At 42.3% G+C, this 21268-nt stretch overlaps 1 protein-coding gene across 2 annotated transcripts; it reads left to right on the forward strand.

Annotated features, from left to right (window-relative positions):
* The first annotated feature begins 4419 nt into the window (after window positions 1-4419).
* Window positions 4420-21172, forward strand: LOC147320392 (gap junction delta-2 protein-like). 2 transcript variants are annotated; one of them, XM_086308320.1, is made up of 3 exons: window positions 4420-4776; window positions 6431-6487; window positions 18798-21172. In XM_086308320.1, the coding sequence occupies exons 1-3, from the start codon at window positions 4706-4708 to the stop codon at window positions 19660-19662; spliced, it is 993 nt and encodes a 330-aa protein (XP_086164446.1). In that variant the 5' UTR covers window positions 4420-4705; the 3' UTR covers window positions 19663-21172. The 2 variants fall into 2 exon arrangements, with proteins under 2 accessions (XP_086164446.1, XP_086164447.1); XM_086308321.1 differs by lacking the exon at window positions 6431-6487.
* The last annotated feature ends 96 nt before the right edge of the window (window positions 21173-21268 follow it).

Here is a 21268-nt window from a genome sequence, read left to right on the forward strand (position 1 = left end):
GGATAGATGTGTCTTCTTGGCATGTTCATGTGCTGCCCTCTGCTGGTGGAGCAAAAAACCCCCACAATGAAAAACCAGACTGCTCCTTTGGCAGAGCAACGCACTAACACATTTGATTCAGTAGATTTTATTTTTATTTTATTTCACAAAGTTGGAAGCATTATGAGAGGAAAAAACTACCGTGCTAAGGACAGAGAAGAACAGAAGGAAAAGGCACGGTGTGTTTTTTAAAGCCCACTAGAGGGGGCACTTTCATCACAGGTAAGATTTCACTACTAAGCAACTTTAATGGGAATCCCAGTAATGTTTAAAGAATTAGACGGTGACTTTTACCGATGGTTAAATTAAATGGAAAGATTTTTTTAACATCCATCCATCCATTCATTCGCTTATCCTGTTCAGGGTTGCGGGGGTGGGAGGTGGGAGTGGGGGCTATCCCAGCTGTCTCAGGGCAAGAGGCCGGGTACACCCTGGACAGGTCGCCAGTCTGTCGCAACCTATCCCCACTAACTGCATGTCTTTGAACTGTGGGAGAGGTCGCACTCATGATGAAATCCCTCAGAAGCAGAAGATTAAGAAAGAAAACAGGCACTAATACATGAATATTTCTATTAAAAACAGTCCCCAGTAGTGAGTAAAATTTCTTTCTTTGTTACTCAGAGTTTTTAGGTAAACTTTATTTCATTTTTTTTCCAATGTAGAATAAACGTTGTTTAAAGAAACGGTGTAACACTCCTATATAGCATTCGACAGTGTTAATCAGTCCTGTTGGTGCTGAAAGAATAGCATTCTTTTTGTTCAGCCTATTTTTAAACCTCACTGCAATGTGCACATGTTCAGCCTTATATTCGCTCTATTAATGCCAGGTTTTGCTGGCAACCATGTAGCATCAAGCCAACTGGCATTATGAGTCCTTGTGAAGGAAATTAAATCACAGTTGAGGGTAGCAGTTTGTAGCTGTGAAAGTGGATGTCTGACTTGTTAGTTCTATTATGTCAGACACTTTTTAAAAATTGGTATCAGGCTGTGATGTTTACAGGACCCTGTGTAGCTTTTATTGGATTAATCATGACCTTCAGCTCATCAGACAGCTGCTGTCCTGAAGGATGAAGCCCAGAGGCAACATACAAGGTGGTTTACTTACTCCACCCAAGGACAGAAAAGATAAGATAAGATAAGATAAGATAAGATAAGACTTTATTGATCCCACGGCAGGGAAATTTGTGCGTTACCTCAGCTCAGGCACAGATAGCAGAAGAAAAATCAAAAAATCAAAATAAAATACAAACAAATACAAAATAAGTAAAATAATAGACTATACACAACGGTAGCATACACAGCATGTGATTATGGATAGAGGGGTGTATGAATGACTGCCTGTCTACCTGTTTAATTCTGTTAGTGTTTTAATAAATTCTATAAATGATCCACTCTCACATACAGCATGTATGAACAGTACACCTCTGCTTTTTTACCTGCAGTCATTTAAATACCAAATCAAGATACTTATAATCTCCCACTGACTGATAACCACTTTTGGTCTCAATATTTTGTCATTCCAGCATCCTTGTTGTTAGGGTAATTTAATTCTTACATAATTCCTATTAAAGATACATGTGCTGTGTAAGGGCATGTATTATTTGTGTGGACATATCCATCCTGATGAGATCAAAGATGAGCTCAAACAGAAAATAAATTAAAATGTCAGAACCCTACAGATGCAAGTGTTTTCTTCAACTATTAATTAACCAGAGGAAACTGACTTCACCCTACTGTTCACTAGCCTGGATTACATTTACATTTTAGGGGTTTTAAGTATAAAAGGCAATGCATTATTAGTGTATGGGTACAGTATGTGAGTTCATGCCTGCTTGAGCCAGCTGTTCTAAGTCACTGAAGAGAAGACACACCTGCGCCCCGCTCTCATTCATGTGCCATGCAGCTCTGAAGTCTCTTTGCAGAGCAGCTGACGGGCTGATGCCAGCCCTTCAGCTGCTCTGGTTGCGACCCACGCCTCATTAAACTTGAGCCATCAACTTGAGCCGGCTGCCTCTCCCCTCCCTCTTTTCTCTCCCCTTAACAGCACTCCTACGCCACATGTCCTTGGTCAGGGAAAGACCCCAAATCTCCCGCCCCTCCCACTGAAGATGCTGAATTAACAAATTCTCCATTGCTCCCGGTCTCCCTCACTCAGTCATTCTCCGTCTCTCACGCATAAGCATACAGAGGGATGCGGCACGTGTGTTTCCACGCGCACAGCAAGACGGATTGCGCTGTAGACCTCTGTAGAGGTTGTGCATTTTGAATATGCTCACGTCACTGCCTTTTGCTCATTTTTGAAAGATCCATCAGCACCCTGAATTTGAGGAGGTGCTATCAAATTTCCCCCGAAGCTCCTAAAAGTCACCCACCTTATTCTGCAAGAAATGAGCTGTCAGCTTGAAAAGCGTGTAATCCAAAATCAAAGGAGCATGACTAAAAGGAAGCATGGTGCAAAAGAATCGAAGCTGTCACCTCAAGCCATGACTTCATCCTGGTGCGCTGGTCTCATGTCAGGCCACCGCATCATTTACTTCTGCAAAACTCGACTCAGTCTTCTAGATGGGAAAACCTTGCTATGACTCCCATCTTGGGGAAAAAAAGTCTTTATTTTTTCTTCTTTTTTCTTCTCTTGTTCAGATAAAGAGAGTGTATAGGGGATGTTTGTGCATTAGTGTATGAATCTGACTGTATCCATGTGCGTAATGGATGGAGACCATCAAATTCCCACACCACCTTGATCTAATGTCAATGTCACACCAAAGTACAACACTGTGCTCATCTCTCCCGTGAGGGAGACTGAACGCAAGGGCTCTAATGGAGGAGAGACTGATGAGGAACAGAGAGAAGATGAAAAGGGGAAATCGGAAAAAAGGGGTATGAAGGTTAGGCCAGGGTAAAATAGGTGTGTTGTATTCCCCAATACAGTAAGATAGAGAAAGGGAGGGGATACGTGGGGGATGGGGTGGAGCAGAGCTACAATTCTCCTGTAATCCTCCTCCTGGAATCATGAGGTTAGATGATGGGGGCGGGGGGGGGGGGGGGGGGGGGGTGTACCAGGAAGAGAGCATTTGAAGTGAAGGGAAACACACTGGAACAAAGGACTGCAATGAACACAGGGCAGGAGGCACAGTTAGATCACAACTCCGTCTTTTCTGTGCAACATCAGGCAGGAACAGGCACAGCAGTACAGTGGGAGGCATTCTTGCAAGCATAACCGAAGCAGAGATCAGAGTAGCAATCCAAGCACATTTACAAGAGGAGGCAGAGAAGGAGGGAGGGCGAGAAGGAGGGATGAGAGAGAGCAGATCTATGAAAGGAGGAGGAGGGGTGTTGCATGCTCACACAGTGTGACAGAGATAGAGCGATGAACGAGGCTAAGACACACAGAGAGAGAGAGGGAGAGAGGGGAGAGCACAGAGCTGAGATGGGGACCGAACGCTGAGACAGAGGTAGTTGGAAGGACTCAGATCTGCAGAACAAACGTGAGGAAAAGGAGGAAGAGAGTGAAGGTGAAGGAGAGCAGGAGGGAGAGAGGCGGGAGGGAGGGGGATGCAAGATGATGGAGCCCAGAAATAGGTTTCTCAGGACAGCTTTTCATCCCTGCAAGACATGACTCTTGGTGTTGGACTGTGCTGAATTTAGCCAGGGGGACAACACAGGACAACACAGGACAGCAGGTCTGCAGCACATTGACTGGGTTCAGCCTCACTGGATGCAGCAAAGCAGCTGATTTATTACTGAGGGGATGGGTGGCAGCGTGTTTGAGCGTGTGTCTTGGAGCGCACGTGTGTGTGCATGTGTGTGTATGCAGGTTTTTATGGGTCCTTGTAGCACTCAGAGCTGTGGGAGCGACCATTCCTCCAGTCATGAAATGACATTCAGCAGGCAGGAGCTTTGTGTGCTGGCGTGGATCTGCAGTCCTCAGTAGGAAGTGCGAGAGTGGGGATTCAAAGCTGTCATCGAGTGCAAGTGTGCGTGTGTGTTTACAGTGCCATTTGCTGAGGTGAGCCGAGGAGGATCAGCTATATGTGTTGTGTGTGTGTGTTTAGGTTGGAGTAGCAAGGGTGCAGCAAAGGCAAAGCTTCTACACAATGCAAGGACGATTGCAGGGGAGCACCGATGGCAGTGAGTGCAGCTAAAGTACAAGGAGTGCCCTGGGGGTAAGGTGGAGGACAAAGGCAGGGACAGAAGAAGGAGAGGGGAAGGAGAACAGAGGCAAGTGGAAAACAGAGGGTGATCATGGCTGTCATTCAGTGAGCTATAGCATATGCTGTAGCGCAGAGCGGAGTGGTGCGGCAGGGGGAGGACAAGCATCACTGCACAGGGGAGGGGGAGAAACTACGGGAGAGAGAAGGTGGGGGGAGTGGTGTGTGTGTGGTGGGGAGGCGATCAGCTCAGCACCTCTTCAGCACCTGGAAGAGGAGCAGAGCAGGACAGGCCCAGCAGAAGACATTCATTCATTCACGTGCACAGAGATGAACTGATAAGCGGCTAGGTCAACGTGTAGAGGTCAAAGGGAGCTGAGGTGTGACGGGAGTGGGTGGGTGGTTTGACTGTACTCTCTGCTGGTCCTGAGAGCAAGGCGAAGGAGTTCCCTGGAGGAAAGGGGGGTCAGGTCCCCAAGCCCTGTTTCTTCTGACCGTTCTGCCCCCTCTTCATCGCCATGGGAGAGTGGACGATTTTGGAGAGGCTGCTGGAGGCGGCTGTCCAGCAGCACTCTACTATGATCGGAAGGTAAGACATGGATTTAAGTGGGAAGGTGGTGTTTTCTGGTTTTGTGTCCGCGGTTTTATGTCAACTGATGAGCTGGGATTTTTTTCTTTCTTTCTTTTTTTTTTGCACATTACATGCTGTTTTGTATGGATCTGTGGATGGCATCTGTACAGAGACTACCCTTCTCAAGGCTTGTCCCAGTGCTCTCCTCTGTTCCACTATCCCTCACAGTCCTCCCTGCCTTCCCCGTCCTTTCTTCCTCCCTGCTCTCCTCACTCTTATCCTCCACACCCACTATTAGTTAAGGCATAACCTAATTGCACATAGTCAGCAGCAGGCATTACGGTTAAATCAGAGAGGTTCCTATGTTTTTACTAGCTAATAGCCAAGCTATTGATAGACTATGCTTGATGCTGCTGGCCACAGACCAATATGACAGAAGGAGGAGAGGGGACTAGGAGTGAGAGGGGGGGAGAGCAGAGGTGCGGAAGATGAAAGGATGGTGAGCAAGCAGGTGTGGAGGAAGAATCATGGGGGGAGTTAATGACTCTGAACTCTGAGTGATTTTATTTCCTAAAAAAAACAAAAAAGTTAATCCAATTAGTTTTGACCAGCAGACATTGTTATACTTTGCGTGAGAGTGTTTCGTGGCGGAGAGTTGAACAGACGAGCTTTTAGTTTGATTAGCAGTGGAGACATGCCACGGAGACTTGCTGTAAAATTGGTGTGAAATACGTGCCCCACATGCGTGCCCCACATCATCTCTGTGTGATTAATTGATTGCAAAAGTGGAATTTTCCACCCAGTGAACACAATCCAAATGTCCCACTTGGATGCTCATTGGCAAAGTGAAGAGTCAACATGCTTCAGCCTGTGAAATCTGGATGTATATGTCGGCCATTTAAAAACTGCTTTGCTTTGGTAAAAACAAAAAGTAACAGTGAAGACTGTGATCGCCCTGCTGTGTTCATTAACTCAAACTCAACAAGGACATGGCCTAAACGTCTTTTTGCTTCAGTGGTCTTTTGTGTGAGTGTGTGTGTTTCTTGCCCCGTGTAAGTTAAAGGACTGCAAAATGGCTCATGTGTTCATTGTCTGTGAATAAGCCAACATCCTCCAGTGGCACTGGAACTGCGTCAAAGTAACAGAGATGATGTGAGCTACACATTTATACCAAAATTTCAGCTGATCGGCAATTTGAAGCTAAGACAGAGATCCTCCTTCCAACCAAATAATTTCAGTCAACTAATTTCTATATTTTAAAAGTGCATTAACCAACGAATTCATCTGGTCCAGTCCTCATATGGAACAATAACCTGGACGCTGACTTGATTTAAAGATGCATTAAGCAATCTCACAGTCTTGTGAGTCCCTCCCATTGATGGCTTGGGAGTACTGTTGTAGCACTGAGAATCAATATCCCACTTGGAAGCCCTACACAGCTTTCAGCTAGTTGTTTTGGTTTCTTTAAGTGGAAAAACCAAAACAATGCTGGTTCGAATGAATGTGGGCAGTCGCTCCCGGTACCGAAGCTAACTGTCCTGTGTAAAAAAACGCAGAAGAAACTGGTAAGCAAAGTTGGAGATTTAGCAAATGAAAAAAAACAAAACAATTATGAGTTGGAAGAGCAAACAAGGGCTAAAACGCCAGTGAATATTGGAATTACATTCAACAGGTGGCCAGGTAAAGGAGACCGAAGGGATGTCCGTGTTGCTCTGTTTCTGCTGGATATGTGAGTAGGCAACTGTTTGCTAACATGTTAGCCATAACACCTTGATAAGCTAGATGCTAACTGTTGTGAACTTGTTTTGGAGTCTTTCCGCCCCCTAGTGGTCAAAAATTACTTAATGCAGCTTTAAAATAACAGTTCTGGAAGCTGAATCAGTAAAATCCTGTGAGCACAGGGTACAAAGAACGCTGAAAATTAATCTCTGGATGATTCACGCCACCTACAGATTTTCAGAGGCACAGAAGCAACTCTCAATTTGTCTGCTACCTCTTTCAGAAGTCATAAAGACTATTCTCATGATGCACTTGGTTTTTTCTTATATGCATAGTTTGAGCTATTTGTTGATCATGCACTTCACTGGCTGAACACTAATAAAGGGTATCCTGAATACCAAAGATGTGTTTAGTAAATCGAGTGGTACAGTTTAGAACAGGGCACTTTTTTGTGTGAGATGTGATAGCGTTTACTATATTTATTTTCTATTATGTGTCAAACTGTCCAAAGACACGTGACATTGGATAGTTAAATGATAGTAAAAAAAAAGCGCATCTCCATCATATAGTAGTATGAAATCCACAGTGAAATGCTTTGTAAATGATCCCCGTGTGTTTGGCTTTCCTCAGAGTGTTTGTCCTACAAGGCTCTTTAGTTGACCCTAGAGCATTAGCTGTAACATTATCTGCTTCCCAGTGGCGGGGTTTCCTCCATTTTTCTTCCATCTGCTATGTAAGCCAAGAAACCTTTGTTTTTGAGTCTCTCTGTACATTATTTGTTAGCATTTTTTGTTTTAGGCCCCCGAACAGCTTCTTATTTTCTCTACGCCGCTTTCGATTTTGTCCCTTTAGTTAGCATGTGTGCAGGATATCTGAAGATGTACAGGAAAACTCACAAGTACCTTGGACAGAGAGGCCGTGGACTAGCTTGTAGCAAGTTATTTTTAAGTGGTGATATTGCTTTTCAACTATAGAAAGGAAAAGAAAACATTAGACATTCCTAGGTTATCTCAGCAGTAAGACAAAAAACAACAACAACAAAAAATGCCTTGACTCCTAAACCTAAGCATGTGTCTGCATGGTCAGGAAATCAGTGACACATAATAATTAAAAGACAGGAATCATGTTTCTGGATGTACCAGCAAGTTGGAGAATTGTTCACCACTGGCACAGTTTTGTGCTGTCAAGGTGCCTCCTAGATTGTTAACGCCAAACCCCACACTAAATTATGTGTGGAGTCAAAATTGTTGCACTGACCTCTATGGGTTGAAAGGTTCAAGTCTGTTGCACCACTGACCACAGCCAACAACCATTGTTGGCTGTGGTCCATTGCACTCGTGAACACAACCGTGATGTAGTGTTGCACTGTTGTGCGTCGTGAAGTCCTGCACTTCACAGGGTGTGGCATGCAGTGACTGGTAGATGGCATCACAAGTAGGATGTTCAGCCTGTGTGTCGTTACTTTGACAACGTTTGCATGTGTTCGCTTGCAGTTTTAATGGATGCGGTTCCAAAGCACAGAACAGTGACGTTTCGACATAAAAGGTCTCCCCTGCATCCAAACTTTGGAACATGGTTGCATGTCAGTCATCTTTTTTTGAGTGCCGACACGAGGATGCAAATCCACTGTGAGACACCGACAGCATTTTCAGATGTTTAGACTGTCTTTTTGAGCTACAATTAAGCTGTTTCTTAATTGTAGGTTTAAGCTAACCTATGCCCTGGCATAGGATAGATAATTAGCTCAGGATTACAGAAGAGTGTTTGAAATAGAAACGGACCAACTACACTGTGGCATAGGTTAGCTTAATTATGGTCTTTGATCGAGACAGACAAATTGAGAGTTGCTTCTGTGCCTCTGACTAACCACAGGTGCCTTGCGTATTATGACTCATTCAGTTATTAATGTTGTGTATTGTGAAATCTTCATAAGCTTGACTTCTAACTGCACAATGTACAATGTGTGCATGGATAACCGATGACTGTACTCATGATAACATGGAAATGAAAATCATTGTCAAGGCTGCAGTAATCCACCTCTATCCCAAACCAGTTTTACAGTTATGATAACCCTGAAATCTTTTGCATTAGATAGTATAGTCAGTCTGAGTCTGTTAATTGTAACAAATTAATGACATTTCTGATAAGAATGGAGGTCAGCACACAGACCTGTATATCTATTTTCTGTACCTAATAAAGATTTAACAAAATCTGCACTGAATACGTGATGTTTGTTAGCACTATCCTCTCCAACTTAAACATTCAGGCTCCAAAATTAGGAAAACGAAATTGTTATTTTATTCTTATGCCAATGGCACAGCTCTACTTGTGTACATTTGTGTAAAACATGACACTAGCAGCCTTGATAATGTTTGTGGTTGTTTTCTATGCATATTAACTGACTTCTGGTTACAATTAAAACAATAATTTCATTTTTTGTACATCTACAGCCTTCACAATAAAAATTTTACAGCAGTAATTTACTTTTTGTTTTGTCCTATTCGTAATTCTTGCTGATATACAATCTCATACAAATTAAGTATTTAAGTGGGTGCGATAGACAAATAAATTACATGTCCATATAATACTGCAAACTGAATGTGGAGGCCATGCATCTAACACCTAGGCTCGTCATTTTTCCCAGTCCTTAATCTGTATACAAAAATCACATCATTACAATATATTTTAAAGCACACAACTACAGGCAATAAACTGTTTAATATTCACATACAGTAATACAGTTTGTGTGTGTGTGTGTATGTGTGTGTTTCACATGTGGTGCTCAAACCATTTGCAGATCGCAGGTGTGAATGTTTGTGATGTCTACCGTGACAAAAATGCGTCCGACCGTGTGAAGATCAAGCCTTTGGGTGCGAGATATATAACTTGCCTCTCCTTGACTGCATTGCTGTAGTGAGGTCAGCGCAAAAGATGAGCTGGAAAAAAAAGAGGCAGAGATAATGGAGCACTAGAGTGATCTGAGGAAGATAAAATAATAAAGGTAACCGGATGGATAGAGAGGAGATGATGGGCGCTGTAGAGGCAGAACAAAAAAGCTGCAACGGATGGATGAGGGTGGGGGTGAGACAGAGGGAGGAAGAAAAGTTTTCCCTCTGCAGAGGTTTATCGCTCGGAATCTGTGTCAGAGATCCTTCAACTGAAGTTGCTGGCTGACCCGGCACACAATGTTGACAGCAGTGTTCATGAAGCAGCTCTTTTAAATGTTCAGGTTGATTCTGAGATAAAGTAAATGCAAATGTCACTGTCTATGCTGTTAAAGCCACAAAAGTACATTTCCATAGATTACATTCTGTAAACTGCATTTCAATCAGATTAAGAATTAGTTTACAAAGTGCTGTTTGCTGTTATTCATTTATGCACTTTTAGATTTCTGCATCTATTTACCCTTTATTTGTTTTTTATTCTGTGATGAAGCTCTAAATGATCCATTATTCATCATCTATCACTCCCCACTTAAGCAGTATAAACCATAAAATCTTAATAAATGCTTCGTGCCTCTTGTTGCACGTTGCAACTGATGTCAAGTCATTCATTAAAAATGTATGCAGAGTTGACCAGCCTTTTAATGCAACAAAGTGGTGTATGAAATACACCTTGTTGCTCTGCAGTGCTGTTTATATGGCTGGAAGAACCTGCACTTAGACAGGCAGCCCGGAATGGTTTGACGTGACCGAACATATCTGGGTTCTTGTTTGTTGGCTTTAAAAGCAAGATGGTAAATGGTAAATGGCCTGTATTTATATAGCGCTTTACTAGTCCCTAAGGACCCCAAAGCGCTTTACATATCCAGTCATCCACCCATTCACGCACACATTCACACACTGGTGATGGCAAGCTACATTGTAGCCACAGCCACCCTGGGGCGCACTGACAGAGGCGAGGCTGCCGGACACTGGCGCCACCGGGCCTCTGACCACCACCAGTAGGCAACGGGTGAAGTGTCTTGCCCAAGGACACAACGACCGAGACTGTCCAAGCCGGGGCTCGAACCGGCAACCTTCCGATTACAAGGCGAACTCCCAACTCTTGAGCCACGATCGCCCCACTCTTTGCCCCGAAGTTGTTCACTCCTGCAGTTTTCATGGTCATGTTCTTTTCCTAAATGGGTCAGGATATCCACAAGAAGGCGGTACCCTACTTTGAGAAGGGCACCCTAGTTCTCCCAAAATAATCAGAGATGCAGGAATGCTCTGCGTGAATTGAGGACATCATCCCTTCTGACAGAATATACTTCATGTATCATTGATAACCATCTTCCTGGATAAGATTTATTCCACCCGAGAAGGTTTTGTTGCAAAGCAAAACAACGGCGTCCATATTGCAGCATTAGAAAGGATTAGTAATCCATCATCGTTCGCCAAGGAGCAGGACTGTCGTTCAAATTAAAGCATTTTCCTGCACATCTATAGTTGTCATTAGTTTATTTGTGCAGCAGTCCCTGATGTTGAATGAAATTGATTGCACGGTTTGCCACTAGCGCTGAGCTCAGCTTTCACTCAGCGCGGGCTATTATTCATTTCAGCAACACATCAGCGGTGTGTGTAAGAGTTTTATCGGGCATGTAATGTTTCCCCTATGCATAGCCTAAATGTATATTTAATGACTTCCCACATGTAGTGATATTTTCTGATTCGATTCAGACAGGTTTTGTTAAACTTTTATGAATTGTGAGCCTGTTATTAAACACCCAATCTCCCTTAAAGAAAGCATTTTGAAGATGTTGTTTTTTAAGGTAAAAATGTAGTCCAGGAAAAATGTGCACCAGAGACCGAAGTAATGACTAATGTAAATGCTTATTTCTTTTTCTTTAACATAAACAAGGGCTGGTTTAAAAGATGTGAAGTGAGGCATGCATGTATGTGGGCTGCACTGAGATTTTTAAACTATTTGCAGTGTTCTAATTATTCATTGCTTAAAATAAAGACAAACTTTAACTTCCTCTTGGGTAAATCCTGGTGGCAAAGATGTCTAACTAGAAATGTTTGACACCGACAACCTAACAAATCTATGATACTATGATACAATATGTAAAGCTCCAATCTAAAATAAAAAGAATAAATCAGTAAAAAGTAATAAGCAGCCTATTCTACAGGTGGACAGATCAATCCCAATATCGATATTATCTATGCCAACCCTGGTATTGGTATTAGATCTATGCTAGCATGATAGGATCAATGCCTTATTTCTATCCTAAGTTCAGTAGCCCATTGAATTGTGTTATCTATTGTATTCACAGCCTATGGCACGTTTAAACAACAGAAGGTGAAAAGCTGAAAGGCGCGTTTCGTTGTGTTAACTAATTATTGTGGAAATTAAAATTCACAGTTAATTAGTAGTCATTAAAATGTGTTCAGCATTTGTCAAAATGATGATGATTCAACTCATAAATCACGACACCACTGCTCTCCCCTCCATATGCTGTCTTTATAGGTTCAAAGTATCGGTATCAGTATTGGTATCAGCAGTATCAGTCCTGTATTGATCTGGCATCAGCTCGATACCAAAGTTTGCAGTATCATACACCACTAGCCTAATCACAAACTTAGCCATCAGCTAGTGAAGGTTTAAAATATGGACAGAGTTAGGACGTGGGCATGGCTGAGTGGGAGAGACATGAAATAAGCGTTCACCTTGCACAGGTGGACGGTGCTATCATGTTATATTGTGGGAAGTCAATTTACAGGAGCCAACCACATTACTAGAGTCTGACTGTCTTTAATGGCACATTGCAGGTTTAGGAAAGAAAACACGCAGTTTGAGGGTCATTAATAACAAATACATTTCCCTCAGTTGAAATAAGAAATTAATACACACATTAGAAGGAAGTTAGGGACATTCATTAATGTGCAGATTGAATCATATTTTACTGTGATACATAATGACAGTACTTACAATAGTAAGCCACTTGATTTGGAAAGTAACCATCATGTTAGTGTGCTCTAACTTTCAGAAAGGACAACTGATTAGAATTTAAATAATCTGCCAGAAAAGCCACGAGGCAGGAAGCTGTTTCACACCCCAACATATGCAAACACAAATATTATAGACAGGTTATTGTATGCAACTCTAAGCCAATGTTTAAATGAACAAAAGCTCGCACGTTGTGATGAACAAAGCATCTGAATTCACAAAGTGTTTATATGGTCTTTCAGTAACTTCTAGTAATTAGCTTGTGATTAGAAGCTTTTACAGCTGTAAACTCCCACTAATATAGATCTGTGTTTGCTGGTTTTATAACTAGCAAGTTATATATCATAAGTGCTTTTCCAACCTTTTTCCATGAGGCTAAAACTCCATTAATACTTTTTACAGAGAAACTTGCTACATACAATTTTACTAAAAGCCTTACAATTAAATCTTTGCAACCCAACACACAATTTAACCAGCGCTGACAAGTAGCAAAGGTTCTGTTTACTGACCTTATGTAGAGGCTACATTTTAGCAGCGGAGATATTTTTATAAAAAAATAACCATTCCAGACATTTACTAAGATTTTATGTGTTTTTTGCAATTAAACAGTCAGATGAAAAGCCCCTACATAAAAATTAAGGTTAAATATGCTACTTTAGGAAAACTTGTGAGTGCTGTTTGAAATATTAGGGACAAAAACTTCTAACAATTTGTTACTTTTCAGCACCAGATTTTTATGCTTAAGAAGATATCCTCTGAAGACAAACATACAGTGCAACCACATGAGGCAGCTGATTTTGTCTGCTGCAAGACTTAAAGGTTCTGGCACTAAAACATATTAGAGAGACAGAGCAGAGCTGATGCATTCTGGGAACTGTCAAAATTAAAAAGGGGTCTTATGCAACGTCCTGAACAAATACCATTTAAAGTATGAGTCCAATTTCCCAGTCTTGCTATTTTGGGTAGGTCTGAAAAGGTCAGGCTCGGTGACGCGGTGATGTTTCCTGTTTTTATCAAGGATAGCTTTGACTACTTGTTATCTAGTTTGGGAGAAACTTGTGTGAAACTTCAGAGCTGCGTAAACTTAGCTGCGCTAACCTGTAATCATCTCTTTTCTCGTCAATATCAAGCATTTCATTAATAAATATATAAAAAAATATCTCCTGTAACTCCTTCATCCTCAGTAACCAGACTTCCATTACAGTGATGCTGAGTCATTTGCCCTGTCAGTCGCCCTTGTGTATTTATTTACCAAAAATGTCAATATTTTTCAATTCAATATCCATTTAATTCAATTTTATTTATACATCACCAAATAAAAACATTAAAATCGCCTCAAGGGGCTTTATATTGTAAGGTAGACCCTACAATAATACATAAAGAGTAAAAACAATCATATGACCCCCTATGAGCAAGCACTTTGGCGGCAGTGGGAAGGAAAAACTCCCTTTTAACAGGAAGAAACCTCCAGCAGAACCAGGCTCAGGGAGGGGCGGCCATCTGTACAAAAATGTATTACAGGAATAAAATGGGAGACCTGATGTGTGTAAAATCCCATCATTACGCCAAATACTGTACTGTAGGCCAAGATGTCATATAAATGGAATCTTCTGAAATTGTATATTGATGTGATCAGCAAAACGTGCTGGTTCGGGATACACAAAGAAATGCTGATGCCATTTATTTGGTTTTCAAGTTATTTTAGATAGAAACACTTATGCATAATGTTTGCCTCGCTAGCTTGAGTCGAGATGAAAGAGTAATTTTAGATGACATAAAGACAAACGGGATAGAGGAAAGCTGCATCTGGCGTGCTCTGCATTATCATCGCGCATGGTTAGGCCAAGCGATGAGTTAACAGAAACGTTGTGTGTAGGAATTTCTTCCCCCAGCTTTCTTTGAGTGGCGTGAAGTAGTTTGGCATAAAATAAAAATACTCATCATAAACCGTTCTAAGGCATCTTTCTCAAGTGCAGCTGTAATGGTTTTGCTGTGAAGATTGAGATCTCGCTGTTGTCTGTTAGCTGAGGTATAATTGGCACAGATACCTGTAGAGTGTCCCCCAATTAACTTTCCCGTTTCCTCCGTTATTCCTGCAAAACAGCTGGAGGCCATTTCCCTCCGAGATGTTGAATGAGCAAGTGATATAATTACATTTCTGCCCATGTTGACTCTGAGTCGTGGCACAGTGGAAACTAGCAGGATGAAAAAGCTGTTGTGGTTTGAGTCTGACGTCGCTAAACTCGGGAAGATTTTTTAAAACCGTTTCTGTTTCACACTCTAAGTAACGTATTTCAAGACAGCAAGGGTAAGAGAACCACCGCAGCTCAAGTTTAGCTTAAATTACCGTATTCGTCACGCTGACTCGTAGTTGCACTTCAGGCATTCGTGCACATCTGCCGGATATGTGGGCAAGACCTTAAACTATTAAAACACTTTAAGAGAGGAGCAGTGATGAGAGGCGGGTGGATAGAAATGTCTGCACTCTGATAATTAAGCTGTCTAATTTCAAGGCCCGGTAAGGTCTTTATTCATTATGTGCTGCCATCAGCAATCATTGGAGCTTATTATTGAGAGCGTATGGGTGGCAGGAATATTTTTATCCAGGTTTCTTCACAGCTAACTGCACTTATCCAGCGCTTCAGAGGCCAGTCTGTGCACCTTCATATATTAACAGTTACTTTCTTATATTCACAATCTATGTATGAAAGCAAGTGTAGGTTTTCTGGTGCATTTGTGCTTGTGGGCCTCTGTTCTCCCTGGAGGCTGGCGACAGCAGCTGCTGCATGAATGAACGTGTGTGTGTGTGTGTGTGTGTGTTAAAGCCTCTGGGAAAGACAGAGCTTGCATGTCCAGCCGACACACCAGCTGATGAGCAGCTAACATTACACTGCACACACAATCTTACAGGTCAATCAGCTGCCTGAGGATCACTTTGAAAGTTAACGCAACAAAATACCACCTCATTATCTTTACTTCCTCCTATTTCTGTCCCTCTAGACATAAACGTTAACATGCCCATGAGCTGCTGTTTGTCTCTGCGCTTTATGAAAATGTCAGCTGTCAGTGATGAAGCCCAAGAAAGCAGATATTAAAAAAGAAGATCCAGACGTGAACACGATCCACAGACGCAGAAGGATTGACTTCTAAATCTTATCAAATCTCCTGGACAGTGGTAGGGATTTAGAAGGTCTCTAAAAATGTAATGATTAGTCTTAGCTTTAACCGGGTCCTCCGGGAAGCAGGATGCTAAATTAGGTGACAAGTGGGGACTGATGTGGGAGACAATTTAGCAGCCATTTAAGAAACTTTTGGTGACAGGAACCATGCTGTGATATGTCGTAATGCCTGAATCTTTTTCATGCCCACTTATATGAATCAACTCTTCAAGTATTTTAATATTCTGCCCCATGGGTTTGAGACACTAAAACTTCTGACATCTTTTTCATTATTCATGATTGTTATTGAATATTCTGCAGGTTCAGGCCTTCGTGCTGTCCTAATCTTCTCCTAGTTACCGTATTGGCTAGTTATGCTGCAGGACTTAAAGCACTGATGTTTGCAGACAACGTTCGGGCGCTGCTTTCTGCTAATGCAGCAATCTGCCCCATGCTGATTATTCCGTTATCCAGCAGTAGAGCAAACACATAAACCACCACACACAAACAAACACACACAGCACTCAATACAGGGAACACCTTGGGATTTTTTTTTAATGACAAAAAAAGCAGAAGCAATGACTGGATTTTTAAATGACTGCAATGCTGCGCTACTTTAAAATTGAACAAACTCTGAGGAGGACAAGAAAACTGCAACCACAAAGTCCTTATCCCTCTATATTTATGTAAAAAAAAAAGCCCAGTTTTTCGTTTAGATGGTGGTGACTACAGACAAATACATACTGACCTATGTCGATGTAATGAAAGACTGGTATAGAGCACTATTTAAAATTTTTGTCAACAGATTTGGATTTGGTCCATCACTAAAAAAGCTGTCACAATGATGAACACATGACAGCATAGTGGAAAGTTTGTCGAGATGAACTGATATTACATGTTGCAGTACATCTATGTGGATGCACTCATCGGAAATCACGATGCATGACATTTTAAGAAGAAGAAAAAGCTTCAATCCTCTTACCTTCAGTCTGAGGACAGTCTGAACTAAGAATATTTCAGTTCAACATTAAAAAACATGTCGCCCATGAGTCTGTGGCATTACACACAGATGTTTACAGCAGGAAGATTCAGTGGCATTAAGTTGTAATTATGACATAGTAATTATCACTGGGCAGAGAAGCAGCCAATGTCTTTTATTACCTTGATTAGAAAATCAAGGTGGAGTGCAGAAAAGCTGCTCTTGAGCCTCTTGCATGGTTTTAAATCAACATCCAGCACTGCAGATTCTCACACTGACACTGACCTAGAGTTAGTCATATATCCTCTATCTTTTAAACAAATATTTGCATACAGACGAGCTGTGTCGACCACAGATCTTCGTCCCTGTGAGCAGAATGCGTCAAATCTTCCTGTGGTGCAGAGAACCATCAATATCATTCATTCAGCCATATCGACTGCTGTCGAACCACTAGTGAGCCCGTACACATCAGGCTAACCGCAAAGGAGCAGATGTTGATAGATGTCTTAATGTGAATGACACACAGGACCAGATTTGAACTTCTGAAAGTCCAAAGATGCGGGGGAGCTTTATTCTGCTGGATTTTTAACCATGATGGAAGTCAGTGTAGCGTGCACGCTGGCAGCTGCTCTGAGCACAGGCGACTGTGAGTCTTTGCCATTTTGCACAAGTCATACACATGGCTGACTCTTCCTCTTTGTGTCTGTGTCCTCGTGCCTGTCTTCTTCGCACAAAAAAACACACACAGGCATGCATTCGCAGGTGGAGCAGCGATAGTCGTGCAGCAAGGCACTGCTCTATTTTAAGTCTGTTTCATGCTAACGCATGTTCCCCTGGTGTACCTCTTACCTTCACCCGTCTTTCCCTTGGCTTCAGCAAATTGCCTCCTCTTTCACATCATTCAAACAAATGTATTTTTTTTTTGACTTGTCGGATATTTCTAACAACTGTAGGCTATTTTTCCCCCCCATACTGGGTGTCTATACAGCCATCCTCTGCAGGTTGCTGTGGTTACTGGTCACTGAAGGTCGGTAGGCATTTTGAGCCCTCATTAAAAGATAAAGTATGGAGTCTCATTTTATAGCAAACAAGTTAGGATGCACGTGCATATTTAAAATACAACAAAATCCCATTACTTTGGCTATTGTCCTACGTAGCTGCCTTTCACTTCAGGGCCAGCTCCCATCTATCTCTATCCCTTTACTTCCCGTCTGTGGCCCCCTCTTGTGCTTGGATACAAGAGTGTGCTAAGCAACTGGCTCTTCCACACAGGGAGCATTCACATCCACGGCTGTGGCATAAATACTAGGGAACTCAATGATGTGCAGGCTTTCCTCGCTCATTAGAAAGAGCTGACACTGCAGCCCTAAAGCCAGAGTCCTCCTCCGCAGTGCCCATACTGGATCGACACCATGAAAATAACAGAACAGCTGTACTGCTCTCTAGATCCACCGGTCCCTGGACACAGCTTTCTATAACTGCAGCAAAGCACTAATGATGCTCAATGGGAAGTCCATGCAGTTTTTAGCAAATGCCACCTCCTCGGGAGAGCAGCTCCCTATAGTTGAGGCAACTCGTTCTTTTCTATGTGAGCTCTTTAAATAGCTACACATCTTAAAAGCTTTGCAACTGTGACGGTTGTTGCCCCTTAATACGGTGCATGCTTCTTTCCTCACTTGGGAGTCAACAATGAAACAGAAGGAGGTTATTTATACAGCAATATACTATTCAGTTGCTTTGCAACAGAGATATTTTGGTATGTTCGATAAAAGCTAATTAACACTAGGGGAAATATGCTAACATGCGAGACTGATTCTTAAATCAGTGGGTGTCTATTATAGCTGTTGCCATTCAGTTCCATTTCAGTCCAGCTGTGAAAATGAGTGTGAAATCATCTTTATCTTATGATTAGTGACCTGAGGTGCGCATGCTATCTAGAGCACAGCTCCATCATCCCAGGGTATTGTTTATCACGGCAGCTGCTTACAAGCACACAAATACGCGTGCACACGCACACACATGCAAAGTGAATGTAGTGTCACTGTCCCTTTAATTTTCAGAAACGCATATTCAAAAAAATCAAAACCACTATTGTCGACAGCACCTATTCACCATTAACTTTATACCGACTCACTCGTACGGTCATGCCCACATATAATGTTCCTTTGTGGATTTGCTCCTCATTAACTGATGCTGTCTTTCTCCTGTTTCACCACCTTCCCTTCCTGCCCTCTCTCCTTCTGTCTCTGCAGGATCCTGCTGACAGTGGTGGTGATTTTCCGTATCTTAATAGTTGGCATAGTGGGGGAGAAGGTGTATGAGGACGAGCAAATCATGTTCATTTGTAACACCATGCAGCCCGGCTGCAACCAGGCTTGTTATGACAAGGCATTCCCGATCTCGCACATCCGCTACTGGGTTTTTCAGATAATCCTGGTGTGCACGCCAAGCCTGTGCTTCATCACCTATTCTGTCCATCAGTCAGCCAAAGCACGTGATCGAAGCTACTCTCTGCTGCATCCTTACATGGATCACCATGGTCATGGCCACCATGGTCGCCACCATGACCACCACTCTCGTAAGCTCCATGCCCGAAACATCAACGGCATCCTGGTGCACCCCGACAGTAGTAAGGAGGATCATGACTGCTTGGAGGTCAAGGAGATCCCTAACGGACCCCGGGGACTCCCTCCAACTCACAAGAGCTCTAAAGTGCGACGGCAAGAAGGCATCTCCCGTTTCTACGTCATCCAGGTTGTGTTCCGCAATGCGCTCGAGATCGGCTTCTTGGCGGGCCAGTATTTCCTGTACGGCTTCAACGTGCCGGGGATGTTTGAGTGCGATCGCTACCCATGCGTGAAGGAGGTGGAGTGTTACGTGTCCCGTCCCACAGAAAAGACTGTGTTTTTGGTCTTTATGTTTGCAGTTAGTGGCATATGTGTGCTACTTAACCTGGCAGAGCTCAACCACCTTGGCTGGAGGAAGATAAAAACGGCCATCAGAGGGGTGCAGGCCCGGAGAAAGTCCATCTGTGAAGTGCGCAAGAAGGATGTTTCACACATGTCCCAAGCCCCAAACCTGGGCAGGACCCAGTCTAGTGAGTCAGCCTACGTCTGACAGAGGCTTCTCTGCCTGGGGGCTCAAAGACCTTTTAAATATTGGAGAAGAGCTTTTCCCTGGCCGCAGACCACCCATCAGTAGGCACAAAACTGACAACTGCATTATTATTCAGGGGCACAGATGGACTCTGTGTAGTGACGATGAACCATTACTTCACCAAGTAGAGTTTTTGACACTTTGAAACTAAAAAGGTAACTGTGTTGCTGTAACATTGAGAGCTCTGCTCTGCCTAGGTGACACTAGGTGCCTTCACAGAACCCAACTGACAAAACTGAGCAATTACAAATAATATTAATAGACTGTAGGTTTAAAGGTTGTGTGAGGTTGAATTATCTGAAGTTCTTCATTATTTGCCTTTGCTGTAGCTTAGAAATCCTCTCATTTTCCAATTATGTGTGCATATGCAAGAGCTTAAGCGCGTGCATGCATACGCATGTGTGTGGGGAAAAAAAGCCAATCTCTGACTCAAGTCAGGATAATTGAATGCTAAACTAATCTGAGCTACTGAGAGAAAAATAATGTCCACACTGTTAAGACCACACAGTGGACAAACAAGCACCTTTTGAACAACACAAAATGATCAGCACTAAAATGTTTAGTAAACTGGAACACATCATTTATTGTATCAGACTCTTTTCCTAAAATTTCTCACAAATCTCCATATTCTTCACCGCATTAGGTGCCAAACAGACTGCAGACTCACATCACCTGAGAGCTTCTGCTCAAAATAGGACACAGGGTGCACTGAAGATGAGGTAGATTACTTTCCAACACTGTGTCAATGCACCACAATGCTCCCAGTGCCTGCAAGGCACTGTTTACGTTCACACACAAAAAAGAAAAAAAAAATCAAGTAAAGTGTGCCAGTGTTTGCACTTTGGCTTGTAAAATGTTATTGCTGTTGAAAGCTTATGAATGGAATTAAACACTTTAAACAGGAAAAGTATTGTAGTCACAAATATTTTAACATGTAACCTCAAGCTTTTTTTCACAAGCTGATTTGGTGCCATATTTCAAAGTTACTGTACATAGATGAAATGTTATAATTACACTTAGTGTTTTCACTATGCGGTAGAGATAGGCTGTACTTGGGTGGGGGAATAGGGGCTTGGTTGGTTATGAAAATTAATCATAGATTGCCAGCTTTAATGAGATGTATTAATAATGTGCTCTTTGTAATGCCTTTACCCTCTGATGGAGACTGTATGTTCCAAGAAGTGACTTCCCTCTATGGACTCTGAAAAAGGCATGTAACTGAAGCATTATTAGAATGGATAGATTATGAGATGTAACTTTAAAAAAGAGACTGTTTAATTTATTTGCATCCTGCTCCTGTGAAATGTAATACTCAGCATGCATGAAGATGAAAACTATAAAGAGATATGAGCATAGAATCTCGTTATGGGAATAATGAAAGCAAATACCTGAAAGGCGCCACAACTGCAGCAATAACAATAATAATGATAATATATAGTATGTGACAAAAAATATGTGAATAAATCATTATGCAGTGATTTTGGCTGTGCTTTGTTTAACAAAGATGTGATAATTACTATGCACTGTTGCCTTTCTACTTACGTTGTGTGGTGTTAGCTGATAACAG

This window comes from Aulonocara sp. 'chitande type north' Nkhata Bay, linkage group LG10, assembly GCF_057382095.1.
Source record: "Aulonocara sp. 'chitande type north' Nkhata Bay isolate Kocher_YH1m ecotype deep benthic linkage group LG10, A_spYH_male_GT1.1, whole genome shotgun sequence".
Lineage (NCBI taxonomy): Eukaryota > Metazoa > Chordata > Actinopteri > Cichliformes > Cichlidae > Aulonocara > Aulonocara sp. 'chitande type north' Nkhata Bay.